Source organism: Megalobrama amblycephala, linkage group LG24, assembly GCF_018812025.1.
Source record: "Megalobrama amblycephala isolate DHTTF-2021 linkage group LG24, ASM1881202v1, whole genome shotgun sequence".
Taxonomy (NCBI): domain Eukaryota; kingdom Metazoa; phylum Chordata; class Actinopteri; order Cypriniformes; family Xenocyprididae; genus Megalobrama; species Megalobrama amblycephala.
In genome coordinates, this window is record NC_063067.1 from 13,312,636 (window position 1) to 13,333,226 (window position 20,591).

A 20,591-nucleotide genomic window follows, 5' to 3' on the forward strand; every position below is an offset into this window, starting at 1 on the left:
CACATGAATAAATTACTTTGTGAAATATATTCAAATAGAAAACAGTTATTTTAAATTGTAATAATATTTCACAATATTATTGTTTTTACTGTATTTTTAATTAAATAAATGTAGCCTTGGTGAGCAGATGAAACTTCTTTTAAAAACATTAAAAATCTTAGCGGTTCCAAACTTTTGGACTGTACTGTATATATATATATATATATATATATATATATATATATATATATATAAAGCTCACTTGATTCAGGCCCATTTACACGATACCATTTTCAACTAAAAGCTGAAAACATATGCGTTTTGGCCGTTCATTTACACAACAACGCCGTTTTGGGGGCCTGAAAATGCACATTTTTAAAAAACAGGTTTCAAAGTTAAATTTTTTTTACAACGATACGGTTATCATCTCCATGTAAACTATAAAACCGCGAATTTGTGAAAACGGTGACATCATGCACATGCGTATTACGTGTTCAGTCTATAGTGTTCATTTACAAAGTGACATCGCCACCTACTGGCCTAGCATGCATAATACAACGTTTTTAGTTGTTTTTGCAGATAGTTTTGACAATGTTGTCATCTATACGCGAAAAATGTGTAAATGGACAAGCGAAATTTATATTTAAATTTTGTTACTGTCTACTTACACTGTAAAAAGAATTGTTGGTTTAACTTTAAAAAGTAAGTTACCTGGTTGCCTTAAATTTTGAGTTCATTGAAATTTAAAGGGGTTGTTCATTGCGATTTCACTTTTTTAACTTTAGTTAGTGTGTAATGTTGCTGTTAGAGCATAAACAATGTCTGCAAAGTTACAATGCAAACGGAGATATTGTCTTTTAAAGAATTCTCTGTTTAAGGACTAAAACAAACGGCTGGTAGGGACTACAACAAGCCTCTTCCCAAGTTGGTGACATCACTAACCCTAGAATTTACATAAACCCTGCCCCCTAAAAACATGCAACAAAGGGGGTGAGGCCATGTTATTGCATTACAGTACATAACACAAATCCAATAGCATGTCATAAAAGCAAGATAACAAAATGACAATTTATAATTAAACTAAACTATACCTGTTCTATCTTCATGCAGCATATATTCTCTGGCTCTGTAAGCATGATAAGCATCATGATAGAATATGCTAATCAATGACTTTAAGATAGTTAACTCCACATCAGCTACATACATTCATCAACTAACCATTCAGAAACGTCCTGTTGCATTCTACATGTTGTCACTTCTTCTTGAGTCTCTCCATCATTGTCCGACTCCATTTTGAACATAAAAGGCTGAACAGTTTCTGACATTTTCAGTGAGTCTGTGTGAGGTAATGTGAGTGCTAACAGGAGCTCCTGAAACTCCGCCCCCTTTTGAGAGCAGCAGCTCATTTGCATTTAAAGGGACACACACAAAAATGGAGCGTTTTTGCTCACCCTCAAAAAGTGACAAATTTAACATTCTATAAAAATTATCTGTAGGGTATTTTGAGCTGGTACCCCTTTAAAGAAATATAAAATCTTGTAAGAGAATCAATATAAAATAAGAAATAAATATAAACGTTATAAAAGATTAAATACAAATGAAAAATTATAAAATATAAAAAGTCTAAAAGAATAAATATAAAATGTATTAAAATTTAAATGTTCATAAATATAAAAAAAAAAACTTCAACAAGAATAAACAGAAATTACTAAAATAACAAAATAGTTTGCTAATTTTGTTAATATTGCATTCCGACATCATAATTACCAGTTACGGCCCAATCAACCTGACACTAATGTTGCAGAGAGAAATTGCAGTAATGCTCATTAATACTGAGACACACTAGAAGCTTTACTAGATGACTCAAGCGCCTTGAGGGGTGGAGTTGTTGCTATGAGGCCCAAAACAAAAAGCATGACTGATTATACTGAATGGTTGGTTTTAGTAAAACCTGTTCATTAGACGGGTGTGTGTTGTTTTCCTCTCCAGTTACGACATCTAACAACAAGAAAACAAACCTGCACATATCAGACACACCATAGCAGAACGTCTCCCGTTGTAAAACACAATCATCCACCTGCACAAAGCATCTGTTGTAGGAGGGCGAATGACTGTAATAGTAAAGCAGCCTACAGCTTTATTACCGCATTCATTCCTTCTCCACGTGTCCAATGTTTGGACTGCTCTCAATGTCCACCAGAGGATGAAACACTGAAAAGACATGCATTCAAGGCCATAGAAATCTGTCCATAGCTCTGACCCAGTCCAAAAGTGGGCTTAATGGAGATTAGGTCTGGCATTGCATAATTTTCATCCGAACTAAGCTGCAGTGCTGTTTAATGTGTTTTCCAGAGGTTGCAGTGAGAAAGCGCTCTGGTTCTGCTGGCACATGAGAAGAGTGAGAGAGGGGTGTGCACCTGTTGGTGCTGTGAACCCAGCAGGGTTGCATTTCATTCTGGCACACAGCCATCATAGCACATTTACTGATTCACAGCACATTTTCTCCACTCGATAGAGGCTGTAAAGCAGTCCATCCACACAACTGTACAAAAGCGCATCTAAAAATGAGCATAGCTCTCTCACATTTTCCCAATCTAAAAGCCAGGTCATTCCTACCATGCAGTACATGTTCATGTATATCTTAATACAACGGATAAAATATTAAACTTAATTATTATAGTGGTCTATTTTAAAGCATTTCACCACCTTCTTTGACTGAATGTTGCCATTTTTGCTATGACCCCAGGATTTGTGCTCTTCTAAAATGAAAAGAAAAAAAAAAAAGAGAAAAAACGATGAAATTTTCCAGTTGTTTCTTCATATTTTTTATAAAAAATGTTTTAAAGGTGCCCTAGAATCAAAAATTGAATTTATCTTGGCATAGTTAAATAACAAGAGTTCAGTACATGGAAAAGACATACAGTGAGTCTCAAACACCATTGTTTCCTCCTCCTTATATAAATCTCATTTGTTTAAAAGACCTCAGAAGAACAGGCGAATCTCAACATAACACCGACTGTTACGTAACAGTCGGGATAATTAATATGTACGCCCCCAATATTTGCATATGCCAGCCCATGATCGAGGCATTAGACAAGGGCAGCCAGTATTAACGTCTGGATGTGCACAGCTGAATCATCAGACTAGGTAAGCAAGCAAAGACAACAGCGAAAAATGGCAGATGGAGCAATAATAACTGACATGATCCATGATATCATGATATTTTTAGTGATATTTGTAAATTGTCTTTCTAAATGTTTTGTTAGCATTTTGCTAATGTACTGTTAAATATGGTTAAAGTTACCATCGTTTCTTACTGTATTCACGGAGACAAGAGAGCCGTTGCTCTTTTCATTTTTAAACACTTGCAGTCTGTATAATGCACAAACACAACTTCATTCTTTATAAATCTCTCCAACAGTGTGTATTGTTAGCTTTAGCCACAGAGCACTATCAAACTCATTCAGAATCAAATGTAAACATCCAAATAAATACAATACTCACATAATCCGACACATGCATGCAGCATGCATGACGAACACTTTGTAAAGATCCATTTTGAGGGTTATATTAGCTGTGTGAACTTTGTTTATGCACTGTTTAAGGCAAACGCGAGCTCCGGGGGCAGAGAGCACGAGCATTTAAAGGGGCCGCAGCATGAATCAGCGCATTTCTAATGATGCCCCAAAATAGGCAGTTAAAAACATTTATTAAAAAAAATCTATGGGGTATTTTGAGCTGAAACTTCACAGACACATTCAGGGGACACCTTATATTACATCTTGTAAAAAAAAAAAAAATGTTCGATGGCACCTTTAAAAGAAACTGTCTTGGAAATATTGTCTTAATAGCTAATTGGTATATAGGCTCCTCACTTTTACATTGCATCCTATTTGTCTTTTGTAATTTCTCAAAATAGTCAATTTCTTAAATGACATCATCCTCTATGAAGTGCCCATTAGTTGCATTGACTCACTGTAAAACATTTTTAATAAATTTACACTTATATTATAATTACAGAAATTGATGTGACATTTGTATGGAAGCTTGTTCCTGCCACTGAATAAAAAATAAAAAAGGTAATTGCGACTTTTTATCTCACAATTATTACATTTTTTCTCAGAATTGTGTGATATAAACTTGCAATTTCAAGTTATATAGTCAAAATTGTGTTATAAACTTACAATTTCAAGTTATAAAGTCAAAATTGTGTGATATAAACTTGCAATTTCAAGTTATAAAGTCAGAATTGTGTAATATAAAGTCAACATTGCGTTTAATAAAGTTTGAGTTGAATGAGTTTATATCTCACAATTCTGAGAAAAAAAAGTCTTTTTTTCCTCAGAATTGGACTTTATAACTCACAGTTGAGAGTTTATATCTCACAATTTTGATAAAATGAGTCAGAATTGCAAGATATAAACTCACATTTGCGAGAAAAGTCAGAACTGCAAATTTATATCTCACAATTCTTACTTTATTTCTCATAATTGTAAGTTTATATCTTGCAATTCTGACATATCTCGCAATTCTGACTTTATTTTTCACAATTGTGAGTTTATATTGCAATTCTGACATTAGATCTCGCAATTGCAAGAAAAAAAGTCAGAATTGTGAGATAAAAAGTCGCAATTACCTTTTTTATTTTTTATTTAGTGGCAGAAAAAAAGCTTCCATACATTTGAGACCAAAATGATGGTTCAGAAATATATAATTAAACTTAAGCTGACAGTAATGGAGCAATGGCGGATTTTAGCTTTTTTTTTTTTTTTTTTAGTGTAAACATTGTGTAAACAATCAAGTTTCAATTAATATTAATATTAGTATTAATATACAAATGTTTATGTGCATGACCTTGACCAGAATATTTTGAAAAATGTCTACAAAAACAGAGCTCAAAAGGTACTGCATAATAGGAATAAACCAGACCAGTGGCATAAACAGAAATATTTGTTTAATTATGTCCATTTCTAAGCATGAGACAGTCATTTTACAAAGGAGCCAGGCACTTCAGAAGTCAGGATACTAAATTTAAAAAAATAAATCAGAAGGAAATTGAGGTAAATGGAAAAGAATAAGAAGGATTATTTTGAAACTGTCAGTTAAATGTGCCTCAAAGAAGCAGTGAAAATTCAAGTTCACCAGTGTCAAAGAAGGGTTTGTCCAGACAAATGAGAGAAAGCCATTACACTACTATGACAACAACTTTAGGCTATAAAGCTTTTAAAAATGGCTGATAAGATTTCCCAAGCAAATAAACCAAACAAAAAGCTCTCTGTGCAATCCCACAGTACCATTTGACAAGCATTAGGAAAAATAAGCGACAACTCAACTCTCAGTATTCAAACTGCACTACATTAGACTCTACAGAATCTTGCACACAGCTTATTTGCATTGATTTGCATGAACTGTCTTCAATGAAGGCAAAATTAATGTGTTAAAATAAATTAGTCGAGGGGGGATTATAAGTAAAAGAAAGACAGTAGAATAGACAAATTATGGAGAAAATCATGATGTACAAAAACAAGCTTGTAAGGACTGCCATGTGGACTCCCTGTTGCTGAGAAGAATGGGGGGGGGTTTGCCTTGTGGGGCACTGGCGGCCCTTTCATGGACATTGAGGCACAGTGTGATGCTGAGGTTGAACTATGATACTCCTGTCAAAAAGAACATTAATTTTTCCTACAATAAGGGCCTGATGGAATAGCCACATGTGACATGTGGAGATGGGTGAGAGGGGCTGGACAGGGGTGGGGAGGTTAGGGGGCTGAGGAGGGGTCGGATGGAGGGTGAACCATCTTCATTTTAGTGAGAGATTCATACAAAACTCATGGAAAAATTCTTGAATTGCTCTTTTATCCTCTTTAAATGTATAAAAAAAACACTGAGGAAGCAGTGCACCATAATTTGATCAATAATATGCTGTAGCAATAAAATAAAACAAAATAATTTATTTAGAATAAAATTAATGAATTACATAATCTATAGTGTAAAACAATAGAGAGCTATTATTTTTATTTTACCCATTTCTGGCTGTAAGTACTCCCCAAAAATGCACAAAAATGCTCCAACCAAGTGCAGTTATTTATGCAGGTTTGCAGCGAGAGCATTAGTACTTAAAGCCCCTCCACCACGATTAACAATCAAACATGCTGAGAAACCCTTATGTTATCCCCAACTCCGCAGTACAAGAGAAAATCTCTTTTTTGTCATCAAATCCCTAATTCTTTCCTCTCTTTTGGAAAAAAAGGAGTAATACCAGTTTCCAATCTGCTTTGAGAAATATTTGGTGAGGAGGGGGAAAGTGGCCATAAAACGTGTGAACAAGGGGGTAATTGTGGACAAATGCAGTATTGAATTTCATCTTCAACTCCTTACACACCATTTCAATCTTATTTTCTGCCTGTTAGTCAGATCTTCTTGGTTATGGTGGGCAGAACTGCCCACTAATGGTGAATAATTGCTTGTAATATACTCTTCACCAATGATGTGCATCAATAGCAGCCATTTTCATATTATTTAGCTCAATCAACCCTAAGCAAAGAGTCTTATTTTTTACCCTCATTGTTGAAGGTAGCAGGTAACAATGATATATAATGTCTCTAACAAGAACCTGAAACAAAACCTGCCTATTGGAGCAAATACAAAAAAAAAAAATACAACAGGCCTTAAATTGAATTTACTGAAATTTAACAGGATTCAGAGATGTATCAGAGCCACACAAGGCATTTTTTGCTCTGTTCTAGTTAATTAAAACATCCTGACTTATTTAAACATCTGTTAACTCTTGAAAATGACTTCCAGACAATTAAACATACAGATCCATTAGTTTGCAGAGATTACGCTCTTTTCTGAACAAGGCGCAGTGCTGGCAGCTCTTTATGGGATTTATTCTCTTTAGGGTATCCTGTATTGTCTGCAACTAATTTTCTTAGAATCAAACAATTAAATCTTTATTTTAATTACTAGAGTGGGTAAAACAAAGGAATATTAATTAGAAAACATTATCTTATGAACACTTCACAAGCACAAGGGGGGTATCAACCACTAAAAGACGATTTCTCCAAAACATGTCTGCTCAGTACACATGAGACGCATCTAATCACCAAACGTACACGGTAGCGCACAAAGAATATGCTGTTTTATCTTCAGAGAGGTCTCGTAATTCCACTTGAAAGCCTCTTTGACATGTGGCTATAGAGAAGAGTATTTAAACACTGTGGCCAGTGACCCTTACTGACCTGTGGAGATAGTCCATTGCTCACAGGATTCATGTGATTGCTGGACGCTGACTGGCTCATGAAGGTGTCGGTGTAGCTGGAGAAACCATGGCGGTTGGACGAGAGGCCATAGGCGGAGCTGCTGTCGCTCGAGAGCCCGCCCTGATGCATGGTGGAGGGGGGCAAGGGCTGGGGCCGATGCACTGTGCCACTGACATCTGGGAAGAACAGCATATTTGATTACATCAGAAAACTATTCGCAAGTGCATCATGGGAGCTTTAATTTTATTGCCATTCCTGTATTAGATACGTTTTTTGAGTATTAAATAAACATTAAAAAAAATTAAAATTCTTTACAAAGGCCCTGTCACTTCATGCATTTTTACTGATTGAATAGTTATCTGGTTTGTTAAAACTGGTCCATTTACATTCGGCCACATAAATGCATCTCAGCAAAATATATATATCCGATCTTCAGTTTACATCAGGAAAAGCTGCATTTTATTTATCATCAGCTAATTTTAAGATCAAGACTGCAATAGGAAAGAAAGCAACATCAGCACTGGTAAGATCATTTAGTCTCACTATACTTTTAATGAAGATGATTGTGTGTTGCGCTTCTTGATGCGATGCTGAACTTTCAGCAGCAGTTTGTGCATCAGCTACTCGTCTGAAGTGGGCCTTATCTGTGGTGAGTAGCGCTGTCATATCTGGCTATACCGGAGCTGGTAGCCTCTAACACGCTCACATGTTTATTCTTTTTGCCAATTTTGGAGGAGTAAAATTTACATATGTGTCTTCAAACAACCAGATGCATTTATACTAGTCCAGTTTTGCCTAGAATGCGTCTCAAACCACCTCCTGAAGTCGGATTTAAATCGATCTCGAATGCGCTTCAGAGGGGAATTTACACAATCAGACAGCTATCCCATCAGAGAAAACGCATGAAGTGACCAGGTGTAAACAGGCCCAAACACATTGGTTAGCTTACCTTGTGGTAATGTTGTTGAAGGATAGGTGGACTCAGGAAGCTGGTATGTTGGTAGAGTGGGCATGCCTGTGGGTGGGAATCCTCCAGGTAACAAGTGGTTAAATGCCGCCAGTTGATTAGCTCCAGCTTGTTTACGCCACCTGGCTCGTCGATTGCTGAACCAAACCTAGAATTAAAAATAATAATAATAAGTGCACCAAATTTGTAGTCGATACGATAAGCTAATTATTTTCATGTCCGATAACCAATAAATTAGTGATATTATAAATTTATTCTATTTGAATATTGAAAAAAGAAAGAATATTAAGACACTGAAAAATAAATAGATTGTATGCTACAAGAGAATTTAGGCAACATGTGTCTTAAAATGTAAATAAAAATTCACAGACTTTTAAAAAATTAAAATTAAAATAAAAGCACACAAAACAAAATTACTAAAAATAATATATATATATATATATATATATATATATATATATATATATATATCGATTTCAAAATATTAACAAGCTATAATAATTATAAAACTATAATACAGTGTTACTCAAATAACAGTGAATAGGGTAAAAAAAAAGACATTGTACACTGTAAAAAATGACCGTGATTTTAACAGTAAAAGACTGTAAAAATGCTGTGGTGAAAAACTTTTAATTGGTTTACAGAAAGTTCCCGTACTATATACGGTGAATAAATGTAATAGATCTAACGGTACATTTAATGTAATTTTACGGTAAAATACCATTAAATTCACAGTTTTTGGAAGTGAAAAATAACAATTCATTGTAAAATTTAGTGAAAAACCGTAAATTGACATTCCCTCAATTCCCTGCGTGACACTTCACATTTGATATATTTTCGTTGAAATAACTCTGTTCCTTCTTAGTTTTTCTCATTTTTTTCTAATCAGTTATGTACATTAGGGTTTTATGTTACACCTAATGTTGTTAAATTAATGTTTATTGCATTTTTAAAATGTCATGTGTTTTACCATGATGGTGTTTAGTGTGTGTGTGAATGACACTGTGTGCACCTTCTATATGTTAGTGTTGTCCTTCTCAGCTTGTGGAAAAGCTGCCTGTGATGAACTTTGATTAATCATGTGACTCTCATCACCACTGTGTTTGGTGATTGTCAGTGTATTATAAAGGTGCAAAACAGATATTAGTACTTCATTAGGTTGGTAAATTAACATTAATATCAGTTAATGAAATATGTTATTTTACGTAATTTTTTTTTTACGTTGCTACCGTATTTTTTACGGTAAAATTCTGGCAACCACAGCTGCCGTTTTTTTACCGTACATTTTACTGGGATTTTTTTTACAGTATAATATTAGAGGAGGGATATAACAGGTTTATATGCATTACATTTTTAAGCAGCTCACTCCGACATGTAAAGCGCACTTCAAGAGATAAACCCTTAAAGGGTAAAATCTTTGCCAAAATCTACTATCCCATTAATTTAGTGCTGGCCAAAGTGATCTAAACCTAAAAATCTTACAAGAAATATCCAATAATGGCAGATACTGATAAATTAAACATATAGCTAAAATAGGCCAAGGACCAATATGGTGCCAAATAAAACAAAAATGAAATATCTCATATTTGCATATGACATTTCAGAGAATTTTTAAATGAACAAAAAGCCTCTGAAAGAAAGAAAGAAAGAAAGAAAGAAAGAAAGAAAGAAAGAAAGAAAGGCCTCTGCCACATTAAGACACATTTTCAAAGTTTCATTCTAATGTGACTCATTGAAAGGGGGAGCACGGCCAGTAACCTGCACCTTTCTGGGGCCGAGGCGCTGCCCCTGTGTATGCAAAAGAGTGAATGACATTGATCTATGCCTCAGAGGGGCCATTCTTCAGACTTTAATACACTGGCAGTGCAGTTAATCTACTGTTGTTTTTCAAATGGTCCCCACCATTGTGAGTGGAAGTGAAAGAGGGGGACAATGGCCCTTCAATGAATCAGACCACAAAGAGAGGGCGTCCCTTTTTAAACAGCTCCTCAAGAATGACGCTTTCAGCCCGGGCATTGATCAAGGGGCTGGCGTAGACATACTGTATGAGTACACACTCTTTCTCTGCCTCTCTCTTTTATCCTCCCAGGCTGCCCTTCAGTCTTTGTATACAACATGACAAAGAAAGATAAAAAATATTTCATCAAATCTGAAATTCATATTGTAGCTTATGCAGGCAATAAATGATAAATGCAATTGATTTTATTTTAGAAAAAAAAAATAAGGTCACTCTTTAGATTTGGGTCCAATTCTCCCTATTATTAAATAACTATTAACTATGACTTTTGCCTCAGTAACCTCCTAATTACTGCTTTTTAATAGATGGTCATGCAAAATAAGGCAGTAATATGTGCTTTATAATTACTAATAAACAGCCAGTATCCTATGCATGCTAATCAGTGTTGGGCACGTTACTTTAAAAAAGTAATTAGCTATAGTTACTAGTTACTTCTCACAAATAGTAACGGAGTTAGTAACTGAGTTACATCATTATAAAAGTAACTAATGAAAGTAACTATTGCGTTACTTTAAGAAAAATTTAAATATGTCAAATAACTTGAATGCCCCCATTATTAAATATAAGTCTAAGAATAAATAATTCGATCCGACTCGTGACTCATGATCCGCTCTTGCTTATGAAATTTCTCTGTACTGTACTACGTGTTGGTAGCGATTAAAGAAAATGTTTAAATAGTCCTATGTTATGTTTTAAATTCATTTACTTGATTATGAAAAGTGAACAGCATGAGTAAGATGCATCATAAGATGCGCAATATATCCGGAGACTTGGAGTGGGTCAGACATGATTTTGACCACTTCATTAAGTTTTGTTTTGTAGAAAGCCTCTCTTTAAAGTGAATTTCGTTTTGTAAAAATTGTATCTTAATTTTAATCAATGTTTCATCAACCAATTGCCTGGATTTAATAAATAAGAAGCAAATATAGCAGACAATAATCATGGATGCGCGGGCGTGATCACTGGCGCGTGAACTGGAGCGCGACTTACAGGCTAAATTAACTGAAACTCAGCGTATAGGCTGCTTGCCTCGCATACATTAGAAATATATCTATAGAAATCTTGAAATATCTAAAAACGAAAAGAAATAGGCTACTCTGATTATGTAATCCGAATGATATGTACATTGTCAGGCGCGTCCAGTATATGAGGAGGAGATGATGAGAGTCAGCAATGTCAACTTCATCTTTACAGCTGACACTGATTCAGAAAACATTACTTTATTAATAAACAATTAAAATGTCTCCTTGCTGTTTTTTGTCATATTCATAATCATTACTTTTGCTGGTTCTTTATGGCAAGCATTATGCGTGCGCTTAGGTGCATAGCCTATATTACATAAACGCTCATTATTAGTTTTTTCTCTCCAGTATTTAATAAATTAAATTAATATAAAGGTGATTAGTCAACTAATGGCTTTAATGATTTTTTTGCCAGTAACGGTAACGGCGTTGTGAAGGGAGAAAAAGTAATTCGTTTGATTACTCGTTACTGAAAAAAGTAACAGCGTTAGTAATGACGTTTATTTATAACGCCGTTATTCCCATCACTGATGCTAATAAGCAACTAATTAATAGTGAGAATTGGACCCTAAACAAAAATGCTAAATAAAATAAAATAATAAAATAAAATAAAATAAAATAAAATAAAATAAAATAAAATAAAATAAAATAAAATAAAATAAAATAAAATAAAATAAAATAAAAAATAAAAAAAATACGTCCGTTTAAAATTCCACCCATGGGACAAAAGCAACAATTAAAGCTAAAATAAATAAAATTAAATTAAATTAAATTAAATTAAATTAAATTAAATTAAATTAAATTAAATTAAATTAAATTAAATTAAATTAAAAATATGTTAGTGTAAAATCCCACCCATGGGACAAAAGCAACAATTTCTGGCATTCCTTTAAAAACTTCCTGTTCCATTCCCATATCTAAACAAAACCTAGGAAACACCTATAAGACTTTGGAAACACCTTTAAGACCTATATAATCACTCTTATTAACACACCGCGGGGGACTAATTACACACATGGTCAGCAACTGCCTTGAATAAGCCCGTTCCCCACACCCATCCTTACCTCAACATTAGAAAGAATGAATGAATGAGGCATTTATATAGCGCTTTCTTATGTACTACTGTACACCCAAAGCGCTTTACAAACATATCAGGGGGTCTCTCCTCAACCACCACCGGTGTACAGCATTCAGTTGGATGAGACTACGGGAATTTTCCTTAAGAAAGTTCTTCTTTTTCAGTATCAATCAATAAATGGCAATACAAATCAGTTTAAATCAAATAAAAGTCAGCAGTACTCAATTATTCCCCATTAGCTGTTCCACACTGCTCCTTCAACAATGCCATGCATCAATGACCCTTCTCATAATACCACAAGTCCCGCTGACACAAGCCCCATTACTTTACATGTCTTAGGTTAGGATGGCTTCTGGTATTAGTGAGAACCAGAGAGTAGCACAAGGCATTAGAAGGCGCGTATCACAGTGTTAGAGGCTAGAGTGCCTGCCGCCCCACGCTCAATGGATCTCCTAAGAGGCTTGCTGCGAGCTGGGGCTTCTGAATGCGCCATTCTGGAACCCGATGGCAAAGGCACCTTGAGCAGGGATTTTCTCTCTGCTGCTCCTTCTAATTCCCCACTTTTCTCATTTCCCTGCTCAAGCCGAGACACAAAGCACACTGCCCAACTGAGATGGCCAACTCATTTCGTATTTCTGAAAGAGTTCAAATAATTTCCTTAAAAGTGAACGGAGTCACTTGGCGAAACATTTAAGAGAGGAGATTTCGTGGAGTGTGGCTGAAGGAGCTGTTGTCTCATTGCATTCGGTTCGGAGGGAATGGAAGTCGAAAAATTCAATTCAATATACTCTCAATCTCCGAGTGTACAGGGGGAGTGGGAGAGACAAAAGGAAGGAAGGTAAATGGAAGACAAATCTGATTGTGGACTGTGTCACGATTTCACATTCCACATTCGGCCAGCATCTCATGCTCTCATCCAATATCAATCACCCGAGCCACCCTATCAGTTCCTCTTGCTTCCTTTTTCGCCGTCTCTCTTGGATGGCGATGGTTATATGTCTTCCTAGGATTACCGTTTGCCATGCGCAGGGCGGTTGGTGAACAGACAGGAAGACGAGGAGTAAAACCTGGATAAAGTGATTGAATTTCACAGCAAAAAAGAACATAACAGTGGCTGAGAAGCGTAAAAAAGGCCAGCATCAATCTCAGTGCATGGCTCCATGCAAGGGTTTAGGGAATCTAGATGGACAGTGGGACAGGATGGGTTGGGATGAAGGGCTGAGATGGGCTGGACTGGGCCCTGAAGGTAACAGTATAGCAAAACTCAATAAAATGGGGAGAAACATCTGCCAAATTCAACTTTTACTACACCTGGATACCTTAAGTACATGTTAAGTACATGAATATCCTCTTTCTTCCTTTTGTAATCATAAAACATACATATATGCATATATTTATTTGATCTGTTCATTGAAATCCCACATTTTTATATAGGTCAGGAGCATAAGTACAGAATTATTGGCTCCAGATTTTTCAAGGATCAATCAAAATGCATGTGATATGACTCAACATCAGGGGGCTGACACTTGTGCCCTGGACGTCTTGTTTCCAGACTGGATCAAAGGGTGCTAGATTATAGAAAGGAAGTGGAGGCGTCTTCAAACCTGCTTGTGTGTAACATGTGGAAGGACTAACTCTTCTCACTCCATGCCTGACAAGTATACACTACCATTCAAAAAAAAAATAATAATAATACTTTTATTCAACAAGGAGGAATTAAAGGTGATAGTAAATATATTTTTAACATTACAAAAGATTTATTTTTCAAATAAATGCTGTTCTTTTGAACTTTCAATTCATCAAAGAATAGATGACAAAAATGTATCAGTTTCCACAAAATATGAAGCAGCACAACTCTTTTCAACATAGATAATAATAAGAAATGTTTCTTAAGCACCAAATCATCATATCAGAATGAATTCTGAAGGATCATGTGACACTGCAAACTGGAGTAATGATGCTGAAAATTCAGCTTTGCCATCACAGGAATAAATAATATTTTTAAATATATTAAAGGTGCCCTAGATTCAAAAATTGAATTTTCCTCGGCATAGTTGAATAACAAGAGTTCATGGAAATGACATACAGTGAGTCTCAAACTCCATTGTTTTTCCGCCTTCTTATATAAATCTCATTTGTTTAAAAGACCTCAGAAAAAAAGGCGAATCTCAACATAACACCAACTGTTACGTAACAGTCGGGGTGTACGTCCCCAATATTTGCATATGCCAGCCCATGTTCCCAACATTATGAAAGGCATTAGACAAGGGCAGAACGTCTGGATCTGTGCACAGCTGAATCAACAGACTAGGTAAGCAAGCAAGGACAACAGCGAAAAATGGCAGATGGAGCAATAATAACTGACATGATTCATGATAACATGATATTTTTAGTGATATATTGGTAAATTGTCTTTCTAAATGCTTCGTTAGCATGTTGCTAATGTACTGTTAAATGTGGTTAAAGTTACCATCGTTTCTTACTGTATTCACGGAGACAAGAGCCGTCGCTATTTTCATTTTTAAACACTTGCAGTCTGTATAATTCATAAACACAACTTCATTCTTTATAAATCTCTCCAACAGTATAGCATTAGCCGTTAGCCACGGAGCATAGCCTCAAACTCATTCAGAATCAATGTAAACATCAAAATAAACACTGTACTTACGCGATTAGACATGCTGCATGACGAACACTTTGTAAAGATCCATTTTGAGGGTTATATTAGCTGTTTGAACTTTTTTTATGTTGTTTAAGGCAAGTACGAGCTCTTGGGGCGTGGAGCACCAGATTTAAAGGGCCACACACCCTGAATCGGCTCATTTCTAATTATGCCCCAAAATAAGCAGTTAAAAAAATGAATTTAAAAAAATCTATGGGGTATTTTGAGCTGAAACTTCACAGACACATTCAGGGGACACCTTAGACTTATATTACATCTTTTAAAAAAAGTTCTAGGGCACCTTTAATACAGAAAACAGGCATTTTAAATTGGAATGATATTTCACAATATTACTGTATTTTTATCAAATAAATGCAGCCTTGGTGAGCAAAAAATCGTAATATATGTCAAACCTATGTCATATCTAGTTTAATTTATTATTCATAATATAATCTAAAGAGGAAGTTTTCATTGTGATAATGTAGCACGTCTAGGTTCTTCCCTCCATCTGTCTATCCTCCTCATATCATAGCACAACTCCAAACCTGATACTTTAGCACATCACAAAGATTTCATGTCTAACTGAGTTTAAAGTGACATAACTGTCACTGCCTATGAAATTTCCTGTAAATCTCAGTTAATTCGTCTTGTTTCTCCCTCTGGCCTTACAAACTGCAGTAAACCAGACAGACAGGCAGCAGTGCTGTGAGACCTGGAAGCACTTATCCCTGTGCTTAGTCAGATATGGATCACTTCCTCTGATTTGTCATACGGCGCAGTAAAACAGTGGAAGCATGAGTAACGTGTCTGTGGTTAAGAATAACCACAGTGACAATGCTCAATGAAGACAGATGACACCTAATAGAAAAGCACCAAACACATAAATTAACACCTTTGACATCATCACTGATCCATGTCTGACTTTGGCAGCAGGAACACTCCTTCCCTCTCTCCCTGTTTCTCTCTCTCTCAGACATCTGGATACTGTGTCAGCACAGCTGCACTCAAGTGGGTTGACACTGAGGCCGCGGGGTCTGCCAAAAGCCAACAGGGTCAGACACCTTCCCCTCCACAAAAGCAATGATCCCAGAGCCCTGGCATCTCTATGTGAGCTATCTCGAGCCAGAGATCCTTACACATCATCTGCTTGGCCTCTCAAGAACCAACTGCTTGGCTGTGACAGGGTTGAGAAAACAAAACATGAGCTGTTGGGCCAATATATCGAGGATGTGGTGGTTTCATATGATCTTTGAATTATCTTGATCATATAAAAAGAGAACATTTGATTTAACGTTCATGATTGAATTATCAGTTTTTACAAATATAATTCAGGTCTGACATAACAAGGTCAGAAGTGATATAATGTTTATTCACTTGCCTAATTAGCATCAGTCACCATAAACACACAAAAGGGCCAAATGTCCCATGGGGCTCCTTTCAGGGAGAGCCGAATCACTGACATGGCAGAAAAATCAGCAGGATCTCTGACACTGCCAGCGAGAGATCTTCTCTTTACTAAAAAGCCTGCCAGAAGGCCACTATGGGTCAACTTTTTCCAAAATTGAGTCATTCCTCAGTGTTTTAGATCCTTTTTATACCAACATTTGTTTTGATTGATTCGATTGTTTGGAACACAGTTCATAAATCTAAATGCTGCTAAGTTAAAATAAAGCAAAGCATCTGCAGCTTTATTAAAGGGATAGTTCACCCAAAAATGAATATTCTGTCATCATTTACTCACCCACAATTTGTTCCAAACCTGTATAAATTTCTTTCTTCTGCTGAACACAAACAAAGATATTTTGAAGAATGTCGGAAACCAAACAGTTTATGAACCGCATTGACTTCCATAGTACTTTTTTTTCTCCATACTATGGAAGTCAGTGGGGTCCATCAACTGTTTGGTTAACCATATTCTTCAAAATATATTCTTTTGAAGAAAGATATTCATACAGGTTTGGAACAAATTGAGGGTATGAGTAAATGATGACAAAATTTGGCTGAACTGTCCCTTTAAGGAGTCTAATCACAGAAAGAGTAAGACATTTGGCATCTTGAAAGGTGGTGACTGCAATTTTGCCCCCTAAAACGTGGCTGAGACGGAAAAAGAGAGAGACAGCTGCATTTCAATTATGCAATGATGTCATTTAGGCAGCTTGCAAACATCTGACATACAGTGTTTACATATAATATTGTATCACAAAATCAAATAAGTCAAATTGACCTTACGTGCCATTTCACTATACATTACTACATTAATGTAACGTCCAGAGCATTGGCATTTGAAGAGCACAATCCTGTGCCATTGCAGAGGTGAGGCAGGCAGCAGGGGCATGGCGAGCGGTCATATCTTTTACAAGCTCTTGATTGATTAATGTAACTGGTGGAGAGGGGTTCCCAAGAGAGTGTGTGGGATGCTCTCTGATATGCAGCAAATTTTACAAGGAGCGGTGGTGGGCTTGAAAGTGGTGGGAAGAAAAGATCCCAGCCAAAAGCTGAAGTGAGAAATCCATCAGGAATGCACTCTCGCTCTTTTTATCCCCCTCCCTTTGCTCCCAACAGCTGCTGCCATAACTCTACTGTATTTTCCCCCTCTCATTGTTTCAACTATCCACATGGTTGACAAGCTGTCAGGACCAGTGGTGGGAGGAGCCAAAACCTTTGCATGTAAATGTTTGTTATCCTTTGCAACAATAAGTACATGCATTTTAAAAGTTCAAATTTAGTCAATTCATTTAGCAGTTCATTTTGTAAACTCACTAGTTCAACTGAAATCACACCAGTCCGTTCTTTGCAAAGTTTTTTCCATGTATACATACAGTACACATTTGCATGGACTACAATTGGTCTGAGTGTTGTGTGAATGCTATGAAAGTCAGAAATGACTCGAAATGTTTTGTTTTTTAATCTTTCATATATGCATTGGATCATGTATATTTGGACAGAAAGATGAAGACTATAACTGCTGTAGCTCAATTACAACTGTGCGCGTAAACTTACGTACTGTATCATTTGTTAGATGCAAAATGAGCCACTTTGATTGAAAATGTATACTTTTATACCTTAGATAAACTAAAAAAAATAGTTTTGTCATTTTGTCTACAAGTGTTTAGCGTCCTCCAACATGTATTTTAAAATTATTTCTATAAATATAAAAAAAGTTTTCCTACAAAAGGTACAAAGTTGTGATGTAACCGAAGCAGCAAAAGATCTTTTCTTGTACATCAAAATGAAAAGGATCATCAAAAAGAAAATAAATGTAGGGCAGGACTTCAATTCATTGGCTGGATGGAGTAGATGTGAATGTAAACTTGCAGTTGATTGTAAGAAAAAGGAGTTTATGAAAACCAAACGATTGGAGAAGTCTGTTGTTTCACCGGAAGATCGAGTTATGACTATAAAATTCAAAGGTCAAAAACTAAATTAAATGAAACATGCATGGATGAATCGTTCACAATAAGATCAATTACATGCATTTAGAAAATAGATCTTGTGAATTTTCCCTTCATGGCAACTTTAACAGACATAGTGCCATGTTAGCCACCTGATCGTGTTTCTCTTCGATATGGCTGACAGGAAGAGGCCCGCTGTGTTTTTTAGCACTTTCTTTGAGATGAGCAGTTGCATTGTTACACGCATCATCAATCAGAGGACCTTAGTCCAACAGATCCAGTGACACTTTAGAGCTCTATAGACCTCAAAGCACATAGCTGAACTCTTACTGAGCTCTCATTGTGCCATCTACATCTCCAGCTGAGAGCATCAGTCTTACGAGTACCATACTTTAAACTTCATAGATGAGCACAACTACATGGATAGTTCACCCAAAATAATGTCATTCCAGTGATTTTAATTTTTCAAAAGACAACATTGGACCCAATTGACTTTGATTGTATGCATTCATGGTCACCATGATTTTGCCAAGACTGGAACAACATTCCATCAGAAAATTTAGTCCTAACCCTATTCCTACTCCTAAAACTAACCCAACCCATAACTTATCCCAAAAATCAGAGGGAAATGATAGGTGAATAACACTGATGTAGAATCACCTAACCCTAACTGTAAGCCTAAACTTGACCTAAACTGTAAACTTGTCCCTCAAATCTGATTGGTTGATTAGAATGATGTTCCAGGATCAAAAAAGATGGAATGACGTGAGGGAGAGTAAATGATTTCATTTTAGGTAAACTATCCCTTTTGTATACAGAATGATGTAGATAATGACTCTTGATTCAATAAAACACATTTTGAACCACATTTCAGTTAAACCATGTGTATATCTCGCAGCTCCAGAAACTACTTTAGTATTTGATAGTGTTGTACCTGTACTCTGGCCTCGGTGAGCTTGGTTCTCTGGGCTAGCTCCTCTCTGGTGTAGATGTCTGGGTAGTGTGTCCTTTCGAAGGCCTTCTCCAGCTCTTCCAGCTGCTCGGCTGTGAAAGTGGTCCGACTGCGCCTCTGCTTCCTCTTCAGGGGCAGGTCCGGTTCAGACTCGACGTCCGAGCCTTCGTCCATTCGACCTATCGGAGATAATAGAGAACTGAGTGCGATGTGAACGCCACTATAGGAGTATCGGGCATCTACTTTCCATTGAGACGCACTTCCCAGAAAGCTCTCTGCTCATGAATACTGTCATGATCATACTGATTTTGATGTGTGAATGAATGTAGACCCAAAAAAAAAAAACAGATGGATGGCGGCATGGTGAAATGATTCGCTTTCAAGCGAATATTATTTCAATGCACGGCTATTTATATAAGCGAAGCTCTTGTAAATACAATCCCACATCAGTACGCATCCCAGTTCGCCCGGAGGCCATAGAGGGAAAAGGGGGAGTTAATCTCCACAGACCACCTTAGCGATCCTTGTACTGGTATTCTGTGCTAAAATGAAACAAAACTGGCACTTTGCAAATAACTCATGTATACGATTGAGTTCATTTCATTAAATGCCATCCGCAAAATATTCCTGCCATCTTTAAAATAAGAGCGGTGGATTATCTGTCAAATGCAGCCATGTCAACTATAGCATTTCTGTTTAGTGGTTAGCTGGAGAAAAGATGAGAAACAATGAGCCCAAATCTGATCTAATGCAAACCAGAGGAGTGTGGGTGGCAATTCAAGCTGAGTAGCTTAGTGATGAAATGAAAATGACACATTAGCTTATCCGTGCTGTGCAAAACAGTGACCTTTATACAGGTGTGTAAATGTTGCTGCTAACTTTGCAAATACTTGCAGCAGGCATTAATATTAATAGGTGTAAACTTATTGTATGATAAAAGATTGATAAGTATGCTGGCAAAAAGCAATCACTAACAATAAAGATTCTATAGATCTACCTTCAGCCCATTCTTTAGTCAGATCGAGACCATTTCCACATATAACAGGGAAGATCTTACAGCCTGTTTTTATCATTTCATTTGAGTTGATTCCTTATTTATTTCCAGTTTGGCTGGCACTGGGCTGATCCTTGAAAATCCCTTCAGCAGCATTGGGGGCCTAGCTCGGCAGACACTGGCCTTAATCCAGGCCATGACTTCCCGCTAAATTGAAGCAATTCTACATTAGTGATGGCTGAACCCTGGCTTCTTATTGGCTGTGG

The 20,591-nt window shown here is 36.4% G+C and overlaps 1 protein-coding gene across 3 annotated transcripts in view; it reads right to left on the minus strand.

The window, feature by feature from the left end:
• pax7b (paired box 7b) overlaps positions 1-20,591 on the minus strand; it is a 66,257-nt gene that overhangs the window by 25,901 nt on the left and 19,765 nt on the right. For all 3 annotated transcript variants that reach the window (XR_007182945.1, XM_048178032.1, XM_048178031.1), the window contains exons 5-7: positions 19,314-19,510; positions 8,191-8,356; positions 7,221-7,417 (exon numbers count right to left, since the gene is read on the minus strand). Coding sequence is in view for 2 of the 3 variants with exons in the window: in XM_048178032.1 (XP_048033989.1) it covers positions 7,221-7,417; positions 8,191-8,356; positions 19,314-19,510 (560 nt within the window). In the remaining variant the exon portion in view is untranslated. The remainder of the gene's footprint in view (positions 1-7,220; positions 7,418-8,190; positions 8,357-19,313; positions 19,511-20,591) is intronic.